The sequence below is a fragment of the Cyanistes caeruleus genome, chromosome 7 (assembly GCF_971803275.1).
Source record: "Cyanistes caeruleus chromosome 7, bCyaCae1.hap1.1, whole genome shotgun sequence".
Taxonomy (NCBI): Eukaryota; Metazoa; Chordata; class Aves; order Passeriformes; family Paridae; genus Cyanistes; species Cyanistes caeruleus.
The window spans coordinates 3,105,528-3,133,136 of record NC_141707.1 but is presented as its reverse complement, the minus strand read 5'-3'; the positions used below and the strand labels follow the sequence as shown (position 1 = coordinate 3,133,136).

Below are 27,609 nucleotides of genomic sequence, written 5' to 3'. Positions count from 1 at the left end.
TGGCTGTGCTGTGACAGCCCAGAGAGGTCACCCAGGGTCTCCTCTCCAGCTGCACTGCTGTCACCAGAGCCCCAGGAACAGCCGGAGCTGTCACCTCAGGAATGTCTGGAGCTGCAGGGGCTGCATTTCCCAAGCAGGGCAGCCCTCACACACCGTGGGGAGTCTGCACACCCCAAAGAAAGGTTTCCTTCTGTTTGTGGTGGCAGGAGCAGGGAAAGGGAAGTGCTGGACAGGTTGTGGGCAGGGTGGGTGTCCAGGAGGTTTGGGCACTGCAGTGAGGACAGGCTGAGGACAGAGATCGCCTTGAGCTTCCTCTGAAATCCCTGCTTTTCCAAACAGCCAGAGAAAAGAGCAGCAGCAGGTACCCGGGATAGCCCAGTTCAGAGCCCAGAATATTTATCTGGGAGCTGTGGCAGCCCCAGGATGTCACCTCTCAGCAAGGACCAAGTCACCAGGAAGCAAGGACAGGAACGAAGGGGATTTTTTTTTGAATCTCTCCCTTCTCCAGGTTTTTCTGTGTACAAACAAGTATCCCTCCCCCCACAACTCTCAAGACAGAAAACACAGCAGCCTTTATTTTTGGTATTTGGGGTTTATTTATAGGGCTGGGCTTTTGGGGTCTTTCCCTGAGCATCACTTACAAAGAACAAATCAGCTGTGGGGGTTGATAAAGAATGCTTACAAAGATCTCAGCAGCAGGTGAGCTCCAGATACAGCACACCTGCCTGATGGGGAGTTTGGGGGAAACCCCAGTGGTTTTCCAGCAGCTTCCCTGCCAGAAACCTTGGTTTTGTTCAGGGTTTGCACTCACGAAGATGTGCATCAAGCTTGGTTTGTGTGACAGGAGCTGTGACTGTAAAATATTTGCCTCTTTTACAACAGCAGCCATGCAGAGATTTCAAACAGAAATCTGACCAGATGGTGCTCCTAAAGTCCTCCAAAATCCCTACATACCTCTGCTGCAGGTAGAGGTTAAAAGAAAAAGTCACTGAGAGTCCCCTCTGCACACTGACAGGGGATTTCAGACTCAGACATTCCCAAGCGACTGCAGCACTCCTACGCGAGGCATTTTTAACCACCCATTCTTAATTAAAAGGCCAAAATTAGATCAGTGGGACCAGCCAAGGATCCCTATCATCCCTCAGCTGAAAATCATAGTGTTTAATTTATTGCAGTGAAATTTGCGCTATTCTCCGACCCCGCTGCGGGTCTGGAGCAGGAGCTTTGTCACCCACCACCGTGGGGAGCTACTGGGACTTGGCTTTGGTGGGCTTCCCCGTCCTGCCCTTCTTGCAGAAGCACCTGCGGCAGCAGCACAGGCAGCACTTGAAGGAGATGAAGAGGGAGAGGAGCGTGACGGCGGCCAGGAAGGCGATGACGTCCAGCGAGTGGTACTGCACCCAGTTGAGGTCGTGGGCGGCGGGGCGCAGGTGAGGGGCCCCCTTGTGCCTCATCACAAACTCCACCCAGTGCACGGCCAGGTCCAGCGGGTGGATGGGCCTGTCCAGGTGCAGGTCCGAGAGGCGCTGGATGTTCTCCTTGTACCTGCCGAGGAGAAGGCGTTCAGACGTGGGATTGATGCCTTAGGGTTTTACCGTTTGTTAAATCCTCTACTGCTTTAGGGGGTAACTCCAGAACTCCACAGCTTGTCAGTGGCTGCTCTGCCGTTGTATTCAGACAAAACAATCCCTTCTAGGCCTGGGACTCAAGGGCACAAAATGCAAACAACAGTGAATTGGGACGGGAGCAAACTGGGGGTAAATGACTTCATTACCTGAAGCTGTAGTTGGAGGATTAACCCCTGACATGCAAATGGATCAAACTAAAAATGGTCTGAGAAACTCGTGACCATTGTCCATCTTGGGTGCCAATGTGTACCTATGGAAGGCTTTTAATAAATACCTACATTTTATCCTCTTAATCTTGTCTAGCCTCTCTTCTAGGTAGCCACTCCAAGGCATCAGTTTTCTGGCACCCCAGATGGGAGAAGAAAGGCTTCTGGAAAACCCTTGGACCAGAGAAACATAAATACCCACTTTATTCTGCTAATCTTGTCTCACCTTTGTTCTAGGTAGCCACTCCAAGGCATCAGTATCACAGGGTGGGGTGGGCTGGAAGGACCTTAAAGCTTGTCCCTCATGGGCAGGGACACCTTCCACCAGGCCAGGTTGCTCCAAACCCCATCCAGGACACTTCCAGGGATGGGGCAGCCACAGCTTCTCTGGGCTCTTGTGCTACTGAGCCCCTTGAGAAGGACAATGGCAAAGTTACAGGCCCAGGAAAGTGCTGTTTCCAATGACAAAAATAAAAAAATAAAATAAAATAAAATAAAATAAAATAAAATAAAATAAAATAAAATAAAATAAAATAAAATAAAATAAAATAAAATAAAATAAAATAAAAAAAAATAAAAAAAAAAGAGGGAAAGCTTGGTTTGGGCTTTCTGCAAAATCTCTGGGGTGAAGGTCTCTGGCTGAATAATGGGGTTAAAAAAAGCTGCATAAAATAATGCAGCTTCTCCAGCTGCATTATCATTGTTGTTTCTGTTAGTATAGTATTAGTATATACTATACTATTAGATATAGTATAGTATATCTGTTGCTGCCATAAAAAATGGGAAGTTGGCCAGGAAACAATGTCAATAAGCTGCTCTTTCTCAGGAACATGGTGGAGTTTCTTAGTCCTTAGCATCCTCAAATGGGAGCAGGGAAGAGCTCTTATGTCTGAAAGAAATCTCTGTGCTGCCTTTAAACCCCTTGGGCATGCTGTGATGTTCCCTGGGCTTCCTCAGTGCATCCCTGCATCTTCCTCCTGCTCCATGCTGGGATTGTCCAGCCTTGCTGAGCCAAGCAAGCAGCTCTCTGTGCTCACAGAATTCCTCATGAGCACTGAGGGGGAGGGGGTGGGGGGTGGGAAAGACCTGAGAAAACTCACCTGTAAGATAAATGAGTGATAAATATGTTTGATAAACCCTTTTCAGGCTCCCCATTGACTTGTGTGACCATAGGGTTGGGAACAAAAGCTGTCTGCCGCTTGTGTCAAAGCCCTCTCTGTCACTGAGACATCTTCTCTCTGTCACTGCCTTGACTTTAAGAAGGTGACACACTTTTTTGTCAACTTGGGACTCATAGCCCATGTCCTCTGCTCCCTGCATCCTCCCTTCTCAGCCACTTCTCCACTTCCCCTCCCCAGGGGACAGCCTGAAGTTAACCCAGGGTGAGCATCAGCTTCTCCATGGAAGCAGCTGCTACCAAATCCACACCTTTGACAAAAGAAGCCATTTAGGGAGAGAAAAACACTGTGTTAAGCTGGAAGTGAAGGTGCTGGGGCCACACAGTAAGGAGGGGGGAGGCTGTGCCTCTGGTACTGACTTTTTCTCGTTGATCACTGCTTTCAGGGCGGTGGAAATGTCGTTGGAGGTCATCTCCAGGATGTTCAGGGTCAGCCCCGCTCCCCGGGACTCCACTCGCTTGGCGTTGTCCATCTGGTCCCCAAACAGAGGCATCAGCACCATGGGCACTGCATTGCATATTCCCTCATAAACACCATGGGAGCCTCCGTGGGTGATAAAGGCACGAGTCTTGGGGTGTGCTGTGGAGGGAAACACAGGCTTGCTTAGCTCCCAGAATTACTGACTCCCAGCAACACGTCCCTGGGGAAAAACGCGTGCAAAAAGGGGCCGTGGGTGGGATAAATCAAGGATGTGGGGCTGTTGTGAGCATCGTCCCTCATGACCAGACTTAGAGATTGGAACGCTGTAGACCTCTGTCTTGGTTTTGGGTGATCCTCCAAATTTAGGATGAAACCAGAGCCAGGAGAGGTTAAAAAGGATGTTATCACCAATCAGTTTTTCACCATCTCATCCACGGCAGTGAAGGTCTCTCACAGCTGAACCTGTTCTGTTACCAACAAATGCTCTCCTGACAACAATTCCACCACTTTAAAAGCCCAAAGACCTGCCTGGAAGTGCTCCCTTGAGGACCATGAAGTTTCTTTTTCAGGCCAGAAGAGGGGACAAAAACACAGCTGGGTGTTGAGGCTGCTTAGTCAGAGATAAAGATTTTTATCTTTATCCCATTTTTGCCTGGTACTAAAGTGTTGGAAAACCTTTTCAAACAGAGTCATTTCATAATTCGGCAATTCCCAGCCGAGTTCCTAAAGGACGAGCCCTGGCTCCAAGAGCCAAGGCTGCAAGGAAGGTTTGTGCCCCACAGTGGTGGGTCAGGGGATGGTAACTCACACCTGACACACAGATGATGCCCTTGGGGCCTCACAGCAGTAGCCCTGGAGTACCAGCACCACCCTGCTGTGTCAGACCTACCCAGGAGGTCGTTCTGAGGCAGCCACTTGACGAGCTTCACATTGCTGGGCAGGTTGGGGGGTGCCTTGCCTGTGTAGCGCCAAAAGACCTGGCAAGGGAAGTAAAGCCCACGTCAGATCCCAGCAGGAGAAGGGAGGAAGGAGGGAACAGTGTGGATCTGCTCTGCTGGAAGGGGAAGAGGAAACTGGTACCGTCTGAGGGACTGTTCCCAAGGCCTCTGCGATTTCCATGGCTTTCTTCATGGGAATCTCGGACACCATGGAGCCCAGTGAGAAGACAACGATGCCATGTTCTCCAGAGGCATTGACCATGGCTTCAAATTCCTGCCAAAAGAAAGCAAACCTTTAGTCAAAGCCCTTTCTCTTGTCAGAGGATGGAATTGCTGCCACATTCCCACAAAACTCTCTGGAAAGGGAAGAGAGCAAGCAGAGAGCACAACAAAGTTAGGACCAAGAAAATGAGTTCTTATTGACAGTTCTGCATCCAAAGCAGCACAGCCAGCAGATCCAGGGAAGGGATTCTCCCCATCTCCTGAGACCTGGAATCCTGCATCCAGCTCCAGGGTCATCCAGCATGAGAAGGACATGGGACTGTTGGAGCAATTCCAAAGGAGAACCATGGAGCTGACAAGGAGACAGGACCACCTCCCCTAAGGGGACAGGCTGGGACATGGGGGCTGTTCAGCCTGCAGCAGAGAAGATTTTTGTGTGGAGACCTCAGAGCCCCTTTCCAGTGCCTGAAGAAGCCCAGAAGGAAGCTGGAGAGAGACTCTTCATGAGGAACAGCAGTGACAGGACAGGGAGTAATGGGTTTGAACCAAAAGAGAGGAAATTTGTGTTAGATATCAGGAAGAAATTTTTCTCTGTGAGGGTGGTGAGGCCATGGAAAAGGCTGCCCAGAGAAGCTGTGGCTGCCCCTGGATCCCTGGAAGTGTTCAAGGGGAGGATGGATGGGGCTTGGAGCCACCTGGGCTAGTGGAAGATGTCCCTGCCCATGGTTAGGTGGTGGGACTGGATGGGCTTCAATGTCCCTTCCACCCCAACCTGCTCTATGATCCTGAAGAAAATGAGTCTTGGGGAAGTAAAAACAGGCACGTTTAACCCAAGCCTGGATTCAGAGTTGATGTTCTTCTTTTCAGGCCACGCAGCTACAAGAGAGAATTAAAATCCTAGAAGAGGGTCCTGACAGCAGGCAACTCAAATTTCTAGTATCTTGATTTATTGTATCTGCTTTGGGTATGATAACACTGAACTGCTGCCAGTTTTGTCTCTCTTTTGTTTGAGTGATTTAAATAAAAGAAGATTTAGCACTGGAATCCAGGAACAAAAGGATTCCAATGAAGCAGAAAAAAACAGCCCAAGGCTGGAGCAAATATTCTTTGAAATAGAAAAAATGTTTGGTCGAGCCAAGGAAGGAAACGCAAAACTGGAGGAAATTTTTGCAGGCATCAGAGTTAAATAAGGGGAATACAATGAACTAAATGTTCCTGTAAGTCTGGCAATTGCCATGTTATCTCTGGGATCTGAGGGGATAACCAGAGAACCACAGAATGCTTTGGGTTGGAAGGGGCTTTAAAAATTGTCTCATTCCAACCCCCCTGCCATGGGCAGGGACAACAGAGACTGTCAGTTTATGCTCTTTTCCATATTTTTCTGGCTGTCTTGAGGCATATTTAATCCTATTTATATTCTGTGGGACATCGGTTTTACTTTGTTTTTTAGGTCTTTTTGAATTCCATAGGCCAACTTTCTGCTCAGAAGTTCTACTATGAGGAAACTCTTTGCAGCCCTGCTTTGGGGATATGCTGATTATTCTAGTAGTGGTTTTTAATCAGCACCTGTTCATACTTTTATGAAATATCTGCAGTGGAGATTCATGGAAAAATAAGAGAATTAACAGGATTTATTAATGGAAAGTGGAAGATATCCCATACTGAGGATGGGATTCAACTGAGGCACAGTTGAAGCAAAATACAGATACAGTGCAGAGTATTTTACATAAAACTGGCAGAAGTGTTGCTTCACTGGTGGCAGGAATTTCATTCGGGTCTGCCTGAACTGTCTGAAGTTCATGGAACATCCTCAGTTGGAAGGGACCCACAAGAATCCAACAAGAGTCCAGCCCCTGGCCCTGCACAGACACCCCAACACTCCCACCCTGGGCATCCCTTTCCAAGCTCTCCTGGAGCTCTGGCAGCCTCGGGGCTGTGCCCATTCCCTGGGGAGCCTGGGCAGTGCCAGCAGCCTCTGGGGGAAGAACCTTTCCCTAAATCCAGCCTGACCCTGCCCTGACACAGCTCCAGCCGTTCCCTCAGGTTCTGTCCTGACCAGAGAGAGTATAGATGGGAGCTGTCACTCCACTGTGCCTCTTAAGGAAGCTGTAGCTGTTGTAGGAAAAAGGAAAGGGGAATGGAAACAGGAAGAATTGGAAAAGAAAAAGCCCTTTTTTTTTTTTTTTTTGTGCTGGTTTGACGGGGAATGCTGAGGTGTCCCACAAAGTAACTTTCCCTTCGTTGCTCAAGGGATGCAGCGGTGCAAAATGCATTCCCAGTCACTTTCACCTGGCATCATTTATTCCAGCCTGGGAGCTCCATCTCCTGGAGAGAGCTCACAGCGCACCCACAGCTAAACCCGAGGAGGAAAAAGCCGGGAACTAACCTGGGATAGTTTGTTTTCCCGAGTGCAGCCTATGCCTCCGACCAAGACCATGTTGGGCATGAGGGGCCTGGGGTACTCAAAGGCAAAGTCGTATTTCATGAGCCAAACAGCGGCGTGGCTGAACAGCTCGGGCACGGTCGCCTCCCGCCGCAGGAACTGGCGGATCAAGGGATCATAGGGGGAATAAAGGACAGAGCAGGCCAGGGAGCTGCCCAGGGTGGCCAGGAGGTTGCCCAGGCGCTGCTGGAAGGACATGCGGTCTGTGGAACGCGTGAAGAACCTCGGGATGTAGGAAGGAGGGCTGGGACACATCGTGGCCTGGAATTCCAGGCTGCATGGCAGCCCCCGCAGGAAGTACACGGAGGACAGGGACAGATGTTCCGCCAAGATCTGCCCGCATGGGAAGAAAGGATCCATAAAGACGGCATCAAATTTGCTTCCCTCGAGGTATTGGATCAGCTCTTTGTCAGACAGGAGACGCTTGCAGGAATCCAAGAACATGCTTGTAAAATTGGCAATTTTGGAGAGTTTTTCCAAGAAGGGCTGGGGTGTGAAACTCCTGTGGCCCATCTGTTTAAACTCTCCCTCCACAAACTCCTTGGTGTAGGACACAGAGTAGGTTTTCAAGGTGTAAAGTGGGGATGAATGGATCCGCAAATTTATCTCTGGCGCAACCACCACGATTTCATGTCCCTTGTCCCTGAGCTTCTCCACGACCGGGAGCATGCTGAGCCAGTGGCTGCCATCGATGGGTATGACCAAGAGCTTCCCACCTTTGCCAGAGGTCCACAGCAGCAGGAAAAACACAGCCCAAGAGGCAAGAGAAAGAAATCCTGTCTTTGGAGAAACCATTTCCCTTGTGCTGCTAGTGAAGTTTTAAACAGCAGTGAAACTGTGGCCAGGGATGAGGAATAAATCACGGGGTGCTTCCCACTTGAATTTTAACTAAGGTGGGTTTTTAATGTTTTACAGGCAGAAATTGGGGTAATTTTTAACTGTGTGTAAATATCGGGTTTATAATCTGTGTGCAGGGAAGGCTGTCAGTGAGTGAGGTAAAGTTGAATGTTTGGATTGACACCAGGAGGGAGGGAGTGACCAACAGCCTGTGGGGCTGAGAGGCTGAATGAGAGCCATGAATGGGACTGACACAGCAATCACTATATCATTAACATCCAGTTAATGATCAACCCCCTGCCTTGAGTCCACTGCACTGATTGGACACGGAACTCAGCTCAAATCTGACCTTTGGATTGCTTTGTGCCCCTGAAGCGTAACCAAGAAGCAAAGATTGACAGAGGTTTGATATAGAGTGGGTTGTAAAGTTTTATCTCCAGATTTGTTGCTCTATCACAGCAGTTATCAAAGTGAAAGCCTTGAGTTTACTTGTAGTAAACGTGTTGTAAGCTGAGCAATAACTCCTGCTGTTGCAACACCAGGATGGTCTGAAAGCAGAACGAACCAGGGATATCAGCACTATTTGCACAGCACGGGGGGAATCTGAACAAGGGACAGTAGTTACAATCCTGAAGGCTTCCTTTCCCAACCATCCTCTTACTTGCTGTCTTGCACTGCTCTTGCACAAATCCAGAGGCAACAGAGCTCCCTCTGCTGTCCTTGCACACCCCGATTTTTGGGCTGTTGGCACACATGGAATCATGGAATAGACTCCGTTAGAATATCCTGACTCACAAGGATCACCCCTGGCCCTGCACAGACACCCCAACACTCCCACCCTGTGAGTCCCTGGGAGCATTGTCCAAACACTCCTGGAGCTCTGGCAGCCTCAGGGCTGTGCCCATTCCCTGGGGAGCCTGGGCAGTGCCCCAGCACCCTCTGGGGAAAGAACCTTACCCTAAAACCCAGCCTGACCCCCTCCCCTGATGTTCTGTGCTTCACTCAGCTTCATGTTCAGTGGCACAGCAAAAGTGCCTGGGTATATCCACAGAATTAATTCTGTATTTCCAATTTTTGTCCAATCAAGTCTCTTGCAATTAACTGGCATTCCACATCCCTTAGGGATATTAAATCTAGAATTATTTTGTCATTTACCTGGATATAGAGCATGCCATAAGTGATGGTGACAACTCGACCTAAGCTCTCCTGGAGAGAAACCCTCCAGCAAGCCTTGTGATCATCTCAAAGCCTAAAATTCCCACTCCCATGCCATCCTGGGATTTGATCACATCCTGCCTCAAGCACAAATATCCCTATAGGAAACACTTAAAAACAGCACATGGGGAACAAGCACCAACACCACCCTCAGGGTAAGCAATGACAAACCTTTGAGAGTGGCTTCTTTTCCTGACAGTTGATGCCCCCAACATAGACCATGTTGGGCATGATGGGGCGTGGATACTCAAAAACGAAGTCGTATCTCATCAGCAAAACTGATGCTTGGCTGAACAGCTCCTGCATGGTTACATCCCTCTGCAGAAACTCGGAGGCCAAGTTCTTGTATTTCAAATAAAACAGGTGGCAAAGCAAAGGCTCTGAAACCCCGATCAGGAAGTTCTTCACGCGCTCTGGGAATGTCATTTGGTCGGAATTGGATGAGAAAGTCCTGGGCACGTAGGATGCAGGGCTGGGAGACTGCATGGCTTTGTAGTCTAAGGTACAAGGAAGGCCACGCATGAAGTACACAGAGGGGAGGGAGAGATATTCAGCCAGAATTGGCCCACAGGGCAGCACAGGGTCCATCATGATGGCATCGAATTTGCTGTCCTGGAGGTACTTAATGAGTTCTTTGTCATATAAGAGGTGCTGACAAGCAGAAGAGAACATGTTGGTCAGCTCTGAGATATTGCTGAGTAAAACTGAGAGCTTTAGGGTCTCAAAGCTCCTTTCCCCCAGCTCATTGTAGGATTGGTCCACAAACTCCTGGGTGTAAGGCACTGAATATGTTTTGATGGTGAAGGACTGGGAGCTTTTCAAGAACAAGGCAGCATCAGGAACCACGGCCACAATTTCGTGCCCCTTCTCCCAGAGTTTCTCCAGGACCATGCGCATGCTCAGCCAGTGACTTCCATCCTGAGGCATCACCAAGAGCTTCCCACCATCTGCCAGACTCCAGAAAGCAAGGAAAATCACAAGCCCAGCATGTACCTGGTGCCTCCACATAACTGTCGTGGGGCAGGAAAAGAAACGAGCTGCTCCTCCTTATGTTGTTCAGCAGCATATGAAGAAAAATCTGCTTGTACCTCATTTATATCGTGATGGACTTTAATGTTTATCATTACAAAATGATGCAGGTTATTGGAGTTCAAAGGCCACACTGCTGATAAAAGCCTTGATTAAAGTGATACCAAGGCCCTTGTGCTTTTATCTGCATTTATCTCGAATTGTTCAGAATAATCAACAGAAAAAGCAGCTGTTCATGGAGGGGTTTTGCTGTGTCAGGGTTGCTTCAAGTGACTCACTACTGTGCACTCAAATGTCCTGGGCCAGATTCAAGCCAGGAATCAAATTTATGGCCGCTCCACAGAGTTTTTATCAGAATAATTGCATTGCACTGTTGACACACAAGACCTAAGCCCCCAGCGTCTGCTCAGGAAGGTGGCTGGAGTTCACAGAGAATGTCCTCCGTGGCAAGCAGGAGCCTGCACGTGGAACAGCGGAGTCACCAAAGTTCGGGTAACACATTAACCAACCACCTTTCACCTTTTTAGCATAACAGTGATACAGCAGAAAGCACAGGCTGTGCTCAAGCGGGGCCACCAGAGTTTGTAGGTGAATGGCTCGAGGCTAAACATCTTTTTGAAAAGCAATGATGCAGCAGAATATGTGGCTCTTGCTCAAGAGGGGCCATGGGATTTCAGGGTAAAGAGGTTACGGGACAAATTGGTTTGAAAGTTCTTAATAACAGTCCCTTTCTCAAATTTCAGAAGGCTTGCTGTGGTATGTAGAAGTCCACCCTTGTGGACAGAAGGGCCTGCCCAAGCAGATCTCACCTGCATATTCCTCATGGATAGGGAAAAGCTGGATGCCGAAAGTTTGCAAGTTTACAAAAGCAATACAAGATACGGAAATGGTACCTGCACAAGAGCTGGCTGGAGAAGACAGATTCTTTTAGACCCTCCCAACCAAGCCCTCCTGAACAGAGGGAACTCTGAGCAGTTTCTCCATGCCTGGAAGAGTTCTCTTGGACCAGGAATGATGGGAAATCTGAATGATGAAATGGCTACCTTTGCCAAAAGCACCTGAGCATGATAAATACACTCCAAGGCTCATCCTAAGTGTTATTCCAAGACTAAGACTAAGTGTGTCCTAAAAAGTTTATTTGGAGAGGAGGTCCTCTAGGTGGCCTACTAAAGAAAAGGGGTTCTTAAAAGCCAGCAAGAAGAACTGTAATGTTTATGGAAAATGCACTAAGTAGGAAGGAATTTCAGACATCAGTGGGGACATTTAGATTGGATATGAAGAAAAATTTCTTCAAGGAAAGGTTTCTCAAACAGTAGAAGGGGCTGTCCAGGGCAGTGGTGGAATCACCATCCCTGGAAGCGTTCAAAAAATGTGTGGATGTGGCAGTTGGGGACACAGTTTAGACCTGGCAGTGCTGGATTAATGGTTGGGCTGTGATCTTAGCTGGCTTTTCCAGCCTTAACAGTTCCATGATTTGATGCAGTCCTATTCTGCAGCTGTTGAAGAAGAACAGTGGCTCCAGCTGGCAGTGGGGCAGCATTGAAAGACCAAAGACTACAGGAGGTGGAAGGAAGGAATTCTCACCTGCCAGGGATGCATTTCCACATTTCTGTGGTAAAAAGATCTCAAATAATGAGGTGAAGCAGCATTAAACAAACCTTAAGATGGCAGTACATACTGAGGTAGTTAACTCAGAGTTGCAGAAACACTCTTACCCTGCATAATGGCATCTCAAATCTCATATTTGGTACATAATCGCTCCCACCTAGTTCAGTTCTGCTAACATCTCAGCCAAACGTGTATCATCTGCGAGACACTAAAACAAAACCCTATAAAATAACACAAAAGAGGTAAAAAAAACCCCTCAGCCCAAACCCTTGAGGCCCAGAAGCTCAGAAAAGTTTTTTTTAAAAAAAAGGTCAGAAAAGTTCAGCAAAAGTTCACAGAAGTTGTGACACTGGATTTTGATCAGCATGCGAACACACTCCACGTGTTTATGAGTGCAGAGACTGAAGTCCACAAGTCCAGCCCCCTTCCAAAGGTGAGATAGCAGGAGAAAGTCAAGCAAAAGTACAGAATTGAGTGCCAAGGTTGTAAGCTGGAAACAGTACAGCAAATATTCTAGCTAAGGGAACCCATGATTATCTCTCCTGTAAGCCTATAAACCCTGGCAGACAGCCTGTACCTCTTATTAACCCCCTAAATCCCTTTTAAATTCAGAGGGTTAGTCTACAAAAAAGAAAATCTACAGCTCTTTAGAGGCTGAATTGGGGTTTTTGGGGCAGGGTGTGAAAAAAACACCCCGCTTTGTTTGCTTTAAGCTTGCTGCATTTCAGTGTTAGTCATAGGACAAATATTGGGAGAAACTATCAGCTCCCCTTTAGATATGTTTTTCCAGATTTTACAGACCTCTGCCATATTTTTTTCCCTAGGTTCAGCTGTGCACTTTATTCCATCTCTGCTTTTTTAGCCTGAGTGCCGAGTTTGAATCCTCTTAAAAATCCTCAGTTTTTACTGCGTGAGATTGGGCTTTTTCTGAAATATCAGCCTTATCTCAGCATTTTGTAAAGCTAATATCTGAAAAACCCAACAGGAAGAGTTATTATTAAAAAATAGAATCTATGAGGATACTCTGCAAACCACAAAATCTATTTGAAAATGTATTAAAAAAAAGGCTGACTTGAATCCAACATTCATCTTAGAAGAATAAAGTAACTTACACTTTCTTTTTTCAATTCTGGATGAAAATTAAACCAAGTAGCATCACTGGCCTGGGATATACAAGCGGGAAGAATGAGCCTATGAAAGCCTCATGAAGGCCAGCAAAGGCAAATGCAAAGTCTTGCCTCTGGAATGGGATAAGCCCATGCCACAAGGATAGGTACACTACAGCTTGACTGCAGGGGATGACAAAAAGTTAATGAAAAAAATTATATTGACAGTGACAGGATTTAGTGACAGGATAAGAGGCAAAAAACACAAGCTGCAACATTGAAGATTTACACTGGAGGCAGGGATTAATTAGATATAATAAGGTGTGTTCACTGTAGGAGATACTTAAGATTTGACAAGACAGAGAAAAGAAAAGCCTGACCTGGAAATATTCTGATAGGAGTCTCTCAGAGAGGCCTAAAATGACCTTCCAGATGAAAATGAAAATGTTTTATGAGTACATGACAATTCAAAGCACAGAGAACTCTTCTTTAAGGGAAAGAAAAAAAAAAAAAAGAGGAAATCAGCCAGAGGATAAATGAAGACCTCCTCAAATCAGTGTGTCTTACACCACATGAACAGCCTGCTCCAAAACCAAAGCTACCTTGGAGCAGAGGCACAGGAACAGTGAGGAGTCTCCCAGGGCTAATTCCATATACAGCACTTTCTCCATGTTTCCACCCTGATAATCCTTCACAGACACCAGAACTGGCACCTCTCTGCCAAACACAACCAGTTTGAAATCCACCTTTCTAACAAAAGATGTCTTTCAGCTTCCTAGAGATTTCCAAAGCCCACAAGAACAACAAGAGAAAACAGAGTGTGACCCACCTGACTTAGCTTCTTGTAAGCACAGTTTACTCCGCTAATCAAAACCATGTTGGGCATCAAGGGCTTTGGGAAGTGCAAGACAAAGTCCAGCTTCATGAGCCAAATGGAAGCCTGGCGCAGGAGATCCGGCACGGTCACCTCCCGCTTGAGGAATTCTGAAGCCAGTTCTGCATAAGGTTGGAAGACAACATCGCAGAGGAAAAAATTTGGGATGTCATAGAGCATGTTCTTCACCCGCTGGAGAAAGGTCATGCGGTCTGTGAGGTCTGTAAATACTCTGGGGACGTAGGAGGGGGGATTGGGGCATTGGGTGGCTTGATATTCCAAACCACATGGAATTTGAAGCAGGAAATACACGGAAGGCAGGGAAAGATACTCTGCAAGGATTGCCCCACAAGGTAGGATAGGGTCTGTGAGGATAGCATCGAACTTGCTCTCCTCGAGGTACTTGATGAGCTCCTTGTTGTGGATTAAGTGTGTGCAGGTGGCCAGGAACATAGCTGAGGTCTTCTTTACCTGTTGATACTGCCTAATAACTCTTTCCAGAAAAGATCCTCCTCTAAACAAATCCGTGATTGACCCTTTGAAAACTTCATCCATCTCTTCCTGCGTGAAAGGCACTGGGTACGTTTTCATCACAAAGGTCTTTGATGGTTTGATGTGCAAGGAGACTTCAGGTGCCACCACAACCACCTCGTGTCCCTTCTGCCTCAGGATGTCCAGCACTTCCCGCATGCTCAGCCAGTGGCTCCCGTCCACCGGCACCACCAGGAGCTTCCCAGCAGCAGCCAGACCCAGCAGGGACAGGAGCAGGACCACAGCTGGTGGAGAAGCCCTGAGCCCCGTGGCCATTCCTGCAGGGATCAGGTGAGTGCCTCCAGGGAAGGAAACCGCCACAGCACCAGAGCACTGGCACTGGCTCTGTGCTTTTAAGCGATCTCTGCCACAGCTTAACTTGTGAACCTTATTTTGTTTGCCATGCGGTAAATGTGTAATCACGGGTGGGATTAAAGGCTGCATAACCAGCAGCACAGTTCAGGTACCTGAAAAATGCGAGGGATGCACCAGATAACCCTCATGTTTTGAAACAAAACTTTTGGCACTTTTGTCTCCTTTGAGTGCCATCTGCCAAGTCACTGTAGCCCCTGGAGACTTCTGAAATTTGCTGTTACGCTGCACACAGCCATCACCAAGCTAAAATTTTCCTAGATCTGCCTGCAGAGAGGCTGCTTCTCTACCTGAGATCTCCCAACCTGCCATGTTCTTCCAGATCCCAGCTTTGGAAATACCTGGGTGAAGAAGTGGAAAAATTCACCGGCAAAGAAAGATATAGTGAGGTATCAAGGACAGAAGCCTGGGGTGCATTTCTCAGTAAACACCAGACCCAACTACATCAACTTGCTAATTAGGGATTGCACCTGACTGCAAGGCTCTGTCAGCCCCACAGACTCATTCATCACTCACTAAGAGAGTTCCAAGTTACACAAAGTTACCAAAAATTAGAAATTATAGGGACACTTAAAACTGGACAAGACAGAGAAAAGAACATCCTGACCTAACTGGACATGTCTTGAGAGGAGGTTCTCAGAAAACTCAAATGTCCTTTCAGATGGCAGGGTTTGATGAGCCTATGATAATTCAAAGCATTGAAAATCCTGCATGAAAGGAAAGAAAGAAGACAGAATTGTGGAGGAAATCGGCCAGATTGGACCAAAGGATAAATGAGTATGTCCTCAATTCAAATTGTGCCTTGCATCACATCAACAGCCTTGACAGAATAGGCTCTGAGGAACCCACTCCAATCCAAATGCACGTTGGAGCAGAGGCACAGTATCAATGGAGAGTCTCCCAGAGCTAATTCCATATACAGCACTTTCTCCATGTTTCCACCCTGATAATCCTTCACAGACACCAGAACTGGCACCTCTCTGCCAAACACAACCAGTTTGAAATCTACCTTTCTAACAAAAGATGTCTTTCAGCTTCCTAGAGATTTCCAAAGCCCACAAGAACAACAAGAGAAAACAGAGTGTGACCCACCTGACTTAGCTTCTTGTAAGCACAGTTTACTCCGCTAATCAAAACCATGTTGGGCATCAAGGGCTTTGGGAAGTGCAAGACAAAGTCCAGCTTCATGAGCCAAATGGAAGCCTGGCGCAGGAGATCCGGCACGGTCACCTCCCGCTTGAGGAATTCTGAAGCCAGTTCTGCATAAGGTTGGAAGACAACATCGCAGAGGAAAAAATTTGGGATGTCATAGAGCATGTTCTTCACCCGCTGGAGAAAGGTCATGCGGTCTGTGAGGTCTGTAAATACTCTGGGGACGTAGGAGGGGGGATTGGGGCACTGGGTGGCTTGATATTCCAAACCACATGGAATTTGAAGCAGGAAATACACGGAAGGCAGGGAAAGATACTCTGCAAGGATTGCCCCACAAGGTAGGAAAGGGTCTGTGAGGATAGCATCGAACTTGCTCTCCTCGAGGTACTTGATGAGCTCCTTGTTGTGGATTAAGTGTGTGCAGGTGGCCAGGAACATAGCTGAGGTCTTCTTTGCCTGTTGATACTGCCTAATAACTCTTTCCAGAAAAGATCCTCCTCTAAACAAATCCGTGATTGACCCTTTGAAAACTTCATCCATCTCTTCCTGCGTGAAAGGCACTGGGTACGTTTTCATCACAAAGGTCTTTGATGGTTTGATGTGCAAGGAGACTTCAGGTGCCACCACAACCACCTCGTGTCCCTTCTGCCTCAGGATGTCCAGCACTTCCCGCATGCTCAGCCAGTGGCTCCCGTCCACCGGCACCACCAGGAGCTTCCCAGCAGCAGCCAGACCCAGCAGGGACAGGAGCAGGACCACAGCTGGTGGAGAAGCCCTGAGCCACAAGGCCATTCCTGCAGGGATCAGGTGAGTGCCTCCAGGGGAGGAAACCTGCCACAGCACCAGAGCACTGGCACTGGCTCTGTGCTTTTAAGCGATCTCTGCCACAGCCCAACTTTTTATATCCTTGCTTTATCTGCTGTGTGGTAAATGTGTAATCACGGGTGGGATTGAAGGCTGCATAAGCAGCAGCACAGTTCAGGTACCTGAAAAATGTGGGGGACAGTTCAGGTAGCTGATAAATGTGGGGGATGCACCCTCACCTTGTGTTTTGAAACAAAACTTTTGGCACTTTTGTCTCCTTTGAGTGCCATCTGCCAAGTCACTGTAGCCCCTGGAGACTTCTGAAATTTGCTGTTACACTGCACAAAGCCATCACCAAGCTAAAATTTTCCTAGATCTGCCTGCAAACAGAGAGGCTGCTTCTCTACCTGAGATCTCCCAACCTGCCATGTTCTTCCAGATCCCATCTTTGGAAATACCCGGGTGAAGAAGCAGAAAAATTCATTGGCAAGGAACGACGTAGTGAGGTAACAAGGACAGATGCCTGGGGTGCGTTTCTCAGTAAACACCAGACCCAACAACAGCAATTTGCTAATTAGGGATTGCACCTGACTGCAAGGCTTTGTCAGCCCCACAGACTCATTCATCACTCACTAAGAGAGTTCCAAGTTACACAACGTTACACAAAATGGCTCTGGATACATTAAATGAAAAAATCAAATGCAGAGTACACATTATAAGGATGAAGGTATAGCACAGATGCCTACAAATGGAAAGGGAGAGAAAAATTCAAGAGCATTCATCCAACCGCCTGAAATGCGTACTCGATTCCCATCTGCAACACAAGATTGAAGCCTCCTGAGAAAGAAATCCATCACAGCACAAATTAATAACAGTGTGACCCACCTGAGAAAGCCCCTTGTGAGCACAGTGTACTCCCCCAATTGGAATGATGTTGGGCATCAAGGGTCTTGGATAGTCGAGCACAAATTCCAACCTCAGGAGCCAAACAGAGCCCTTGCGCAGGAGATCCTGCACAGTCACCTCCCGCTGCAGGAACTCGGAAGCCAATTTTGAGAATGGGTCAAAGGCAAAATCACACAGGAAAAGGTTTTGGGTGTCAAAGAGTAGATTCTTCACCCGCTGAAGAAAAGTCATGCGGTCTGTAAGTTGTGTAAATGCCCTGGGCACATAGGAAGGAGGATTGGGACACTGAGTGGCTTCAAAATCTAACCCACATGGGACTCCTCGTAAGAAATACACAGAAGGAAGGGAAAGATGCTCAGCCAAGATCAGCCCACAAGGTACTACAGGGTCTGTAAGAAGGGCATCAAACTTGCTCTCCTCAAGGTACCTGATGAGCTCTTTGTTTTGCAGGAGATGTTCACAGGTGATGGCTGACATATAACCAAGTCTTTTCATATGTTCGAACACTTTAAGAAATCTTTCAAGAAAAGATCCTTCTTCAAATGAAGTGTGCAGAAATGCCTTGAAATCTTTTTCCATCTCTTCCTGTGTGAAGGGGACCGAGTATATTTTCATCACAAAGTTCTTTGATGGCTTGATGTGCAAGGAGACTTCAGGTGCCACCACAACCACCTCATGTCCCCTCTGCCTCAGGATGTCCAGCACTTCCCGCATGCTGAGCCAGTGGCTCCCATCCACTGGCACCACCAGGAGCTTCCCAGCAGCAGCCAGACCCAGCAGGGACAGGAGCAGGACCACAGCTGGTGGAGAAGCCCTGAGCTCCAGGCCCATTCCTGCAGGGATCAGGTGAGTGCCTCCAGAGAAGGAAACCTACTGCAGTACCAGCTTCTGCTACACACTTTCAAATGATCTGTGCCACAGCCCAACTATGGATTCTTATTTTATTTGCTGGGTGGTAAATGTGTAATCACTGGTGTGATAAAAGGCTGCACAACAAGCATGGGATTCCTGCCAAGTCCATAGAATCACCAGATAACTCCATCTGTCTCTATCAGAAGAACAGTCCAGAGTGCCCTAGGAAGGAGGCAGGGGTTGCTCTGTGACTGCCCTTCAGATTTCTTTCCTCTGGCCGGACTTTTGCACATGTGTGAGATGTGTCACATGTAGGAGATGTGTCACATGTACATCACCATTCAGACCTGCAGAGGCTTCTCCTTTCCCCTGGCAAGGACTGTCTCCTCTCCCCCTCTCCTGGAAAACTCATGTCTGGGTGACCCAGACCCCACTGCAATTGTGGAACAGCTCTTTAAGATGGTTTCTAGAATGAGAAGGCAGAAGAGATGGAAGGATGATACCAGGTTTCTGAACAGAGATTTATGAGGACTCTGTGAGGGGGACCTTCCACAGAACAATTCAGGACCCAATTCTGGCTTTGTTTTTGCCACTGACAAAGCACCAATGCTGTCCAGCAGTGGTGGGGCTGTGTGAATGCTCATGTGGCAAATCCTGGTGTGCATGGGGATATCTGTCAGATGTCACAGCCACCTCCACACTTGGGGATGGGTGGAATAGTCACAGGCTTCATGATCCCGGCCCACATCACACCAGTCCTAAGGGACAGGACTGAAGAGAAAGTCAGAGCACCAAAAGAACTCACCCAACTTGCCAGGCTCTCTCCTGGAGCAGCAGAGGAGGCTCTCCAGGAAGAAAACTGTACAGGGCTCTTGCCAGCATACCAGGGAACCCAAAAACTTGGCATCATCACCAAGGCTGCACTCAAACCCTCAGTGCCAGTCAAGCCATGATGGATGTGTCAAATCTGATCTGCTCCAAGGCATCAGGGTTGGGCTTGTCAATCAAAAAAGAATTGTTAAGCTTTTCTGGGACTACCCATGGGAGTTGTTCATTAAAGGAACCCAGCATTTAGTCTTACTATTCACAGATTTCAACAACCTCATGGCTGGTGCAATCAACATCCCACCACAAACCCTCATTAGAAGACCCTGGTGTTTACCTAAAACTGAGTAGCATTTAAAACCCAGGAGGAACAGCTGCCTACACAGGAAGTGGAAAGTCAGAAGACAGAGAAAGAAAAACAGTTCCTGTCATGAGGATTCACCTCACTCAGCAGAAAATAGGAACTTGATTTTTATCATAACACAGAATTCCCCCCTCCTCAACACAGAAATCCATCAGGGCATGGATTAAAACCAGACCCACCTGTGGTAGCTCCTTGTGAGCACAGTTTACTCCTCCAATTGGAATGATGTTGGGCATCAAAGGCCTTGGGTAGTCAAGCACAAAATCTAACCTCAGGAGCCAAACAGAGCCCTTGCGTAAAAGATCCAGCACAGTCACCTCCCGCCGCAGGAACTCGGAAGCCAGTTTTGAGTAGGATTGAAAGACAAAATCACAGAGGAAAATATTTGGGATGTCAAAGAGAAGATTCTTCACCCGCTGGAGAAAGGTCATGTGGTCTGTAAGGTCTGTAAGTATCCTGGGCACATAGGAAGGGGGCCTGGGACACTGAGTGGCTTCAAAATCTAACCCACATGGGACTCCTCGTAAGAAATACATGGAAGGAAGGGAAAGATGCTCAGCCAGGATGGCCCCACAGGGTAGAAATGGGTCTGTAAGGACAGCATCAGACTTACTCTCCTCAAGGTACCTGATGAGCTCTTTGTTTTGCAGGAGATGTTCACAGCTGGAGACCTCCAATTTAGTGATTCTTTTCATACTTTCAAATACTTTAAAAAATCTTTCAAAAAAAGATCCCTCTTCAAATGAAACCTGAAAGAATGCCTTGAAATCTTTCTCCATCTCCTCCTTTGTGTAGGGAACCGAGTACATTTTCATCACAAAGTTCTTTGATGGCTTGATGTGCAAGGAGACTTCAGGTGCCACCACAACCACCTCGTGTCCCTTCTGCCTCAGGATGTCCAGCACTTCCCGCATGCTCAGCCAGTGGCTCCCATCCACCGGCACCACCAGGAGCTTCCCAGCAGCAGCCAGACCCAGCAGGGACAGGAGCAGGACCACAGCTGGTGGAGAAGCCCTGAGCTCCAGGCCCATTCCTGCAGGGATCAGGTGAGTGCCTCCAGGGAAGGAAACCTGTGTCTTCACCTGTGCCTGGCCCACACTTTCAAATGATCTGTGCCACAGCCCAACTATGGATGGCTATTTAATGTGCAGTGTGGTAAATACGTAATCACTGGTGTGATAAAAGGCTGCACAACAAACATGGGATTCCTGCCAAGTCCATAGAATCACCAGGTAACTATCTATCCCGTCTATCTCTATTAGAGGAGCACTTAAGAGTGCCCTAGGAAGTAGGAAGGGGTGGCTCTGGACTTGTACTTTGGACTCCTTCTCTCTGTCTGGACATTCTGAGATGTGTGACATGCACATCACTATTCAGACCAGCTGAGATTCTTCTTCCCTCTAGGAAAGGACAGTCCCCTCTCCCTCTCTCTTGGAAGACTCATCTCCCAGAGACCCAGACCCCATGAAAGCTGTTGAACAGCTCTTTTAAGACAGTTTCCAGACTGAGAAGACAGAGAAGACGGAAAGATGATTCCAGGTTTCTGAGCAGATTCACAAACACTTTTTGTGGGGGACTTTCCACAGAACATTTCAATGCCTATTTCTGGCATTGTTTTTGTCACTGACAAAGCACCAATGGTGTCCAGCAGTGGCAGGGTTGTGTGAATGCTCACGTGGCCAATCCCACTGTACATGGGGATGTCTGTAAGGTATCACAGCTACCTCTGTACTTGGAGCTGGGTGGAATTGTCACACACTGGGCTTTGTGATCCCAACCTGCACCACACAACTCCTATGGAACATGAATGAAGAAAAGGGCAGGGCACCAAAAGTAATCACCCAACTCTCCAGGCTCTCCCCCAGAGAAGAACAGCAAGCTGTCCAGGAGGAACTGTGCACAGGGCTGTTGGTAGCACCCCAGGGAACCCAAACACACATCATGTTGGAGCAGTTGGTATCATGGGCAAAGCTGCACAGAAACCATCAGTGCCGGTCAAGCCATGCTGGATGTGTCAAATCAGACCTGCCCCAGGCATCAGAGCTGGGCTTTGGAGTCAGGAAAGAGTTTTTAGGTTCTCTGGGACATCCCATTAGAACTGGTCATTAAAGGAATCCAAAATTTTGTGTTACTGTCCACAAATTCTGACAATCCCTTTGCTGGTTGCATTAACGTCCCAGCACAAACCTCCACAAGAACACCCTGATGATTCCCTTCAACTGCGAATCCTTTCAAAGTGAGAAGGAACAGTTGCCTACACAGGAAGTGGAAATTCAGCAAGAAAGCGAGAGGAAAAACAGTTCCTTTCATGAGGATTCACCTCACTCACCCTAAACAGGAGCTGGATTCTTATTGCAACACAGAATTCCACCCTCCTGAACATAGAAGTCCGTCAGAGCCAGAACTAAAAACAGTGGCACCCACCTGTGGTAGCTCCTTGTGAGCACAGTTTACTCCTCCAATTGGAATGATGTTGGGCATCAAAGGCCTTGGGTAGTCAAGCACAAAATCTAACCTCAGGAGCCAAACAGAGCCCTTGCGTAAAAGATCCAGCACAGTCACCTCCCGCCGCAGGAACTCGGAAGCCAGTTTTGAGTAGGATTGAAAGACAAAATCACAGAGGAAAATATTTGGGATGTCAAAGAGAAGGTTCTTCACCCGCTGGAGAAAGGTCATGCGGTCTGTATTGTCTGTAAATACCCTGGGCACATAGGAAGGAGGATTGGGACACTGAGTGGCTTCAAAATCTAACCCACATGGGACTCCTCGTAAGAAATACATGGAAGGAAGGGAAAGATGCTCAGCCAGAATTGCTCCACAAGGTAGGATAGGGTCTGTAAGGACAGCATCAAACTTGCTCTCCTCAAGGTACCTGATGAGCTCTTTGTTTTGCAGGAGATGTTCACAGCTGGAGACCTCCAATTTAGTGATTCTTTTCATGCCTTCAAATACTTTAACAAATCTTTCAAAAAAAGATCCTTCTTCAAATGTAATGTGAAATAATGCCTGGAAATCTTTCTCCATCTCCTCCTTTGTGTAGGGAACCGAGTACATTTTCATCACAAAGTTCTTTGATGGCTTGATGTGCAAGGAGACTTCAGGTGCCACCACAACCACCTCGTGTCCCTTCTGCCTCAGGATGTCCAGCACTTCCCGCATGCTGAGCCAGTGGCTCCCGTCCACCGGCACCACCAGGAGCTTCCCAGCAGCAGTCAGACCCAGCAGGGACAGGAGCAGGACCACAGCTGGTGGAGAAGCCCTGAGCTCCAGGCCCATTCCTGCAGGGATCAGGTGAGTGTCTCCAGGGAAGGAAATCCCTGACTGCACTGGAGCACAAGTCCCTGCTTCGTGATCTCAAATGATTTGTGCCACAGCCCAACTGTGGATGGTTATTTAATGTGCAGTGTGGTAAATGTGTAATCCCTGATATGATAAAAGGTTGCATATGACAAAAGCATGAGATTTCTGCCAAGTCCATAGAATCACCAGGTAACTATCTATCCTGTCTGTCTTTATCAGAGGAACACTTAAGAGAGCCTTAAGAAGGAGGCAGGTGTGACTCTGGGTCTGTACTTTGGATTCCTTCCCTTTGGCTGGACCTTCTGCATGTTCAGATGTATCACGTGCAGATGTGTCACATGCACATCACCATTCAGCCCAGCAGAGGCTTCTCCTTTCCCATAATCAAAGCCTGTTGCCTCTTCCTTGGAAAACTCATCTCTAGGAGGCCCAGACCACACAGCAGCTCTGGAACAGCTCTTTAAGATGGTTTCCAGCCTGACAAGACAGAAGTGGTGGAAGGATGATGCCAGGTTTCTGAGAACAGATTTATGAACACTTGAGTTTGTTGAACACAACCTGGCTTTTAGTGAAGGCAGAGGAAGTGCCAGCAGGGACCACATGACCAGCAGCAGGAGGCATGGTGAGGAATTCCCCAATGTGGAGCCAGGAGGGGATCAACCTTTTAGCACTGCAGGACTCTATAAATTAGAACTTGAGAACAAATGAACATACGGACACCAATTCTCTCCTGAGTTAGAGAAAAGGGAAAAGTGAAGACATGTGAGGAGAACAATATGGAGATACCAAGGGGCCTTGGAGGTGAGATTCTTCTGTAAGCTGTGGTTAGGACTATAGTACAACAAACTGTTTCCCTGTAATTCATGAGGTGCATGGGGGGGATGCAGAGTTCACCTGCAGCCCGTGAGAAAGTGTGCTCACACTGGAGTGCATGGATGCTGAAAAGCTGTGATATAGTGAGAAACTCAAACAGAGAGAGAAGACCCTTGCTTCAAGGGATAGAAAAAAAAGACCCTTGCTTCCAAACTACAACTCATCCTTAAAAGACTACAGCCCATGAACTAAAATGACTCATACAAACAAGTTGTAGAAGACTACTTTGCCTGTAGGAGGGACTCATGTTGTAGCAAGTTGAGCATGACTGTGACTCATGAAAATTAGAATTGCACTGGGAAAGCTCACAGAGAACTGTCCCATGAAAAAGACCCCATGGCACAGTAGAAGAGATTCCTCTCCCTAAGTAAACTGAAGGAAGATTTTTACAAGTGAGAAACTGACTAAAAACCCCCATGTTTTGTCTCCCTGCACTGTTGGTGGGAAGGAAAGAAGGGTGAGGTGCACAGGGGAAGATATTCTGAAGGTTTATTTTACTTCTCATTATCCTCTGTTAATTCTGTTAATAGTTTTTCCTTTATACCTTTTAAGTTTTGAGCCTCTTCTGCCCTTAAAGATTCTTCCCAATCCTTACCTCAACTCATTAACCCCTTTTGTTTTTCCTTTCCCCCTTGTCTGCTCAACTATAGCAGCAGAGAATGAGTAAAAGTTTTTTTTCTGGGTGCCTAGCTTCTAGCCAGTGTTAAATTCCGACACGAAGGGGGACCTTCCACAGAACAATTCAGGACCCAATTCTGGCTTTGTTTTTGCCACTGACAAAGCACCAATGCTGTCCAGCAGTGGTGGGGCTGTGTGAATGCTCACGTGGCAAATCCTGGTGTGCATGGGGATATCTGTCAGATGTCACAGCCACCTCCACACTTGGGGATGGGTGGAATAGTCACAGGCTTCATGATCTCGGCACACATTACTCCAACCCTAAGGGACGGTACTGAAGAGAAAGCCAGAGCACCAAAAGAACTCACCCAACTTGCCAGGCTCTCTCCTGGAGCAGCAGAGGAGGCTCTCCAGGAAGAAAACTGTACAGGGCTCTTGCCAGCATACCAGGGAACCCAAAAACTTGGCATCATCACCAAGGTTGCACTCAAACCCTCAGTGCCAGTCAAGCCATGATGGATGTGTCAAATCTGACCTGCTCCAGGCGGGACCTGGTCACTCTTTCTGGTGGAATCAATGTCCCATCACAGAACTTCACCAGAAAACCCCAGTAATTCCCTTCACCTAAGAAGCCTTTAAAAGCCAGAAGGAACAGTTGCCTACACTGGCAGTAGACAGTCAGGAGGAAGGAGAGAAAAACAGTTCCTTCCATGAGGATTCACCTCACTCAGCAAAACAGGCACTGAGTTCCTGCACATTAAATAACCATTAAATAACCCTGCACATTAAATAACCATTGCATAACCCCCCCCCCCGCCCCCCCTTAGCACAGAAATCCCTCAAGGCATGGACTAACATCATACCCACCTGAGGCAGTTCCTTGTGAGCACAGTTTACTCCTCCAATTGGAATGATGTTGGGCATCAAAGGCCTTGGATACTCTAAAACAAATTCTGACCTCAGGAGCCAAACAGAGCCCTGGCGTAAGAGATCCTGCACAGTTACATCCTGCTGGAGGAACTCAGATGCCAATTTTGAATAGGGTTCAAAGGCAAAATCACAGAGGAAAGTATCTGGGATGTCATGAAGTAGGTTCTTCACCCGCTGGCGAAAGGTCATGCGGTCTGTAAGTTGTGTAAATCCCCTGGGGACATAGGAAGGGGGCCTGGGACACTGAGTGGCTTCAAAATCTAACCCACATGGTATTCCGCGTAAGAAATACACGGCAGGAAGGGAAAGGTGCTTCGCCAGGATGGCCCCACAGAGTAAGACTGGGTCTGTAAAGACAGCATCGAACTTGCTCTCCTCAAGGTACCTGATAAGCTCTTTGTTTTGCAGGAGATGTCCACAGCTGGAGACCCCAAAGTTAGTGATTCTTTTAATACCTTGGTACGCTTTAACAAATCTTTCCAGAAAAGATCCTTGTTCAAATGAAAAATGAAAAAATGCCTGGAATTCTTTCTTCAAATCTTCCTTTGTGTAGGGGACTGGGTACATTTTCATCACAAATGTCTCTGATGGTTTGATTCGCATAGTGACTTCAGGTGCCACCACAACCACCTCATGTCCCTTCTGCCTCAGGATGTCCAGCACTTCCCGCATGCTCAGCCAGTGGCTCCCGTCCACCGGCACCACCAGGAGCTTCCCAGCAGCAGCCAGACCCAGCAGGGACAGGAGCAGGACCACAGCTGGTGGAGAAGCCCTGAGCCACAAGGCCATTCCTGCAGGGATCAGGTGAGTGCCTCCAGGGAAAGAGATCCCCAGCTTAGTGATTTTAAGCAATCTGGTCTCTGGTTTTTATGGAAGATCTTTAGACTTATTTGCATTTGGTAAATGTGTAAACATGGACATGGCAAAGATGGCAGAAGAGCTGTTAAAGTTCATCTCAACTGGCAGACACAAATCAGGGCAGGAGCTACCCTGGGAAACACTCCCCTCTCTGTATTGGAGGAACACTGGGTTTGGAGGAACGCTGCCTAGTTATGTAGGGAGGGGGTGAAGAAGTCCAAGGTGCAGCTGGAACTGAACTTGGCCAGGGGTGAAAATAATGAGAAGGGCCACTGCAGGTCTGTCAGCCACAACAGGGAGGTCAAAGGTAGTGTTTCCCCCCCACCCCCTAAGATTAGGAAATTGGTAATAATGGACAAGGTGAAGGCCGAGTGACTCAAGAATTTTTCTTGCCTCAGCCTTCACTGGCAACCTCTCTTCCCACACTTCTCAGGTGGATGGATGGCAAGATGGGGCTGGGGGAGCAGAATTCCACCCAGTGTAAGAGAAGATCACCTTGGTGACCACTTGAGGAACCCAAATGTAAGGGCACCTGATGACCCAAACACATGGGACCCCATGAGATGCATCCCAGAGTCCTGAGGGAATTGGTTGATGGAGTTGCCAAGGCACTCTCCATGATACTTGAAAAGTCCTGGCAGTTAGGTGAAGTCACAGGGAAAAGGGAAATTTTGGACCCACCTTGAAAAAAGACAGAAAGGAATCCTCTGGGAGCTACCAACCTGTGCCTGGGAAGATTACAGAACAGATCCTCCTAGGAGACATTCTATGATTTAAGTAAATGGGGGATCCTTCAACAAGTGGTCTGCTCAGAAGAGCTGATTAACAGATCTTCAATTTTCCAAACAAGAATTTTCAGTTTAAGGTAATTCCTTCTCTCCTGATATTCCGTATCATTTTCTGTTTGCAAAAGACTGGAAAAAATATTAAAACTTCACATGGGAAAATTGTCTGGATTCTTCACCAGTTTTATATTGTGATACTGCAAAGAAAATGGAACATTTGCTATCAAAGTTCATTTCTCTGCAAAGCCTGTTTTTGGAAGGATGAAGTAGAGGCTGAAAGGAGGAGGGACACAGCCATGTGTTTTGCCAGCTGTACTTAAAACTGGATTAGCAACTCAGGAACACCATTCTAGATCAGTCTGGGAAGAGTTTTCCCCTGGGCCATGAAAATAAACAATATTAATGCACAGATAGAATTTGCAGACAAGCCCTAATCATGAAAATTATTGCACAGAAGTAATTTTGACAATAGAATCATTTAGTGTTGACATTGATAGCCAGAATATTTTTAAGGACATTCATCAAACTACTGTGGCTCTAGGCACATCCTTTGTAGGGAAACTTTTGGGAAGGCAGCATAAAGCTCTTGCAGATGCAAAGGCTGCCAGAGCAACCAGAACATTATCTACCACTTGGTGCATTATGATGCTTCATTTCTAAATTATGAAAGGGTGGGTCTATTAACCAAAAGGATTCCCTGTTTTTAAAAATGAATTGTAACAGTAAAACCAATTA

At 47.5% G+C, this 27,609-nt stretch overlaps 3 protein-coding genes and 3 pseudogenes across 6 annotated transcripts in view; all 6 read right to left on the bottom strand.

Moving 5' to 3' along the window:
• Positions 1–572: 572 nt before the first annotated feature.
• The window catches only part of LOC111931843 (UDP-glucuronosyltransferase 1A1-like), a 40,291-nt gene continuing 13,254 nt past the window's right edge, over positions 573–27,609 (bottom strand). Inside the window, exons 1-5 of one of the 4 annotated variants that reach the window (XM_023930558.2) lie at positions 13,660–14,585; positions 4,513–4,644; positions 4,322–4,409; positions 3,372–3,591; positions 573–1,545 (exon numbers count right to left, since the gene is read on the bottom strand). In XM_023930558.2, coding sequence (XP_023786326.1) covers positions 1,248–1,545; positions 3,372–3,591; positions 4,322–4,409; positions 4,513–4,644; positions 13,660–14,511 — 1,590 coding nt within the window. In that variant the 5' untranslated portion in view covers positions 14,512–14,585 and the 3' untranslated portion in view covers positions 573–1,247. Of the gene's footprint in view, positions 1,546–3,371; positions 3,592–4,321; positions 4,410–4,512; positions 4,645–6,978; positions 7,858–9,258; positions 10,167–13,659; positions 14,586–27,609 lie in introns of those variants that run through there. The other 3 variants (XM_023930563.2, XM_023930562.2, XM_086896670.1) reach the window with 3 other exon arrangements.
• LOC147652078 (UDP-glucuronosyltransferase 1A1 pseudogene) lies at positions 15,631–16,620 on the bottom strand (annotated as a pseudogene).
• On the bottom strand, positions 17,342–18,399 carry LOC147652077 (UDP-glucuronosyltransferase 1A1-like). The gene is made up of 2 exons (XM_086897948.1): positions 17,449–18,399; positions 17,342–17,377 (listed from the first exon to the last, which is right to left on the bottom strand). Exons 1-2 carry the CDS (start codon positions 18,298–18,300, stop codon positions 17,342–17,344), a joined length of 888 nt encoding a protein of 295 aa, XP_086754074.1. The 5' UTR covers positions 18,301–18,399.
• LOC111931844 (UDP-glucuronosyltransferase 1A1 pseudogene) lies at positions 19,501–20,729 on the bottom strand (annotated as a pseudogene).
• On the bottom strand, positions 21,826–22,901 carry LOC111931684 (UDP-glucuronosyltransferase 1A1 pseudogene; annotated as a pseudogene).
• LOC147652076 (UDP-glucuronosyltransferase 1A1-like) lies at positions 25,025–27,367 on the bottom strand. The gene is made up of 2 exons (XM_086897947.1): positions 25,169–27,367; positions 25,025–25,051 (listed from the first exon to the last, which is right to left on the bottom strand). Exons 1-2 carry the CDS (start codon positions 26,018–26,020, stop codon positions 25,025–25,027), a joined length of 879 nt encoding a protein of 292 aa, XP_086754073.1. The 5' UTR covers positions 26,021–27,367.